Source organism: Bison bison, unplaced genomic scaffold, assembly GCF_000754665.1.
Source record: "Bison bison bison isolate TAMUID 2011002044 unplaced genomic scaffold, Bison_UMD1.0 scf7180017864145, whole genome shotgun sequence".
NCBI lineage: Eukaryota > Metazoa > Chordata > Mammalia > Artiodactyla > Bovidae > Bison > Bison bison.
In genome coordinates, this window is record NW_011494717.1 from 10,141,171 (window position 1) to 10,141,926 (window position 756).

General features: G+C 66.9%; 1 protein-coding gene across 1 annotated transcript in view; it reads left to right on the forward strand.

Moving 5' to 3' along the window:
• The window catches only part of FOSL2 (FOS-like antigen 2), a 22,230-nt gene that overhangs the window by 344 nt on the left and 21,130 nt on the right, over positions 1 to 756 (forward strand). The window contains exons 2-3 of the mRNA XM_010840700.1: positions 39 to 233; positions 498 to 740. Coding sequence (XP_010839002.1) covers positions 39 to 233; positions 498 to 740 — 438 coding nt within the window. The remainder of the gene's footprint in view (positions 1 to 38; positions 234 to 497; positions 741 to 756) is intronic.

Genomic DNA, 756 nt, shown 5'->3' on the forward strand with positions numbered 1-756 from the left:
GTTGAAATCGTGCCATTGTAGTGACTCATCTCGGGCAGAGCGCTGGGGCTCCGAGCAAACCAGCGAGCAAGCGAGCGGCGCTCGGCGGGGACCGAGAGAGGGAGAGAGAGAGGCGCGGACGGGCGAGGCGGGCCCGTCCGGGAGCGGGCGCCGGGAAAGGGGTGCAGGTCCGGGCGCCGAAGCCGCGGCACCGCGTCCCTCTCCACGCCGGCTCAGCTGGATCCTCCCGGGCCGTGGGCCGGGCGCAGGCTGCCTTCTTCTCCTAGTCAAGTGTCCGAGCCGCTCCAAACTCCGGCGGCGAGTCGGCCACAGGAAGTTTATTCTCAGCTCCTTTTCTAAAAGGAGGAAATAGAAGTTTCTCCAAGCGGGCAGCCTTTCTTTCTGCCTTTTTCCCCCCCTCTTTCTTTTCTGCCCTGACATCGGGGGTCCCCAGACCTGGCAGGCTTGACCCGCCGGGTTGACTCCCATTCTTTTTTGATTACCGATTTTTGATTGAGCCGGCGGTCTCGGCTGGGCTCCGATTGCGCGCGGGGGCGGGAGGGCGCGCGCAGGGGAGGGACCGAGGGACGCGCGGACTTTTTAGAGGGAGGGACTGGGTGGACAACTGGTCCCGCGGCGCTCGCAGAGCAGGAAAGAAGTGGTGTAGCGCTCGGGGCTCAGGGGGCCCTGTTCCCGGGGTGCCTCCGCCGAGGGGGACAAGCCCGAGGCGCGGCCAGCAGAAAGCCAGCGCACAGCAGCCGGTGCGCGGCCGCGGCG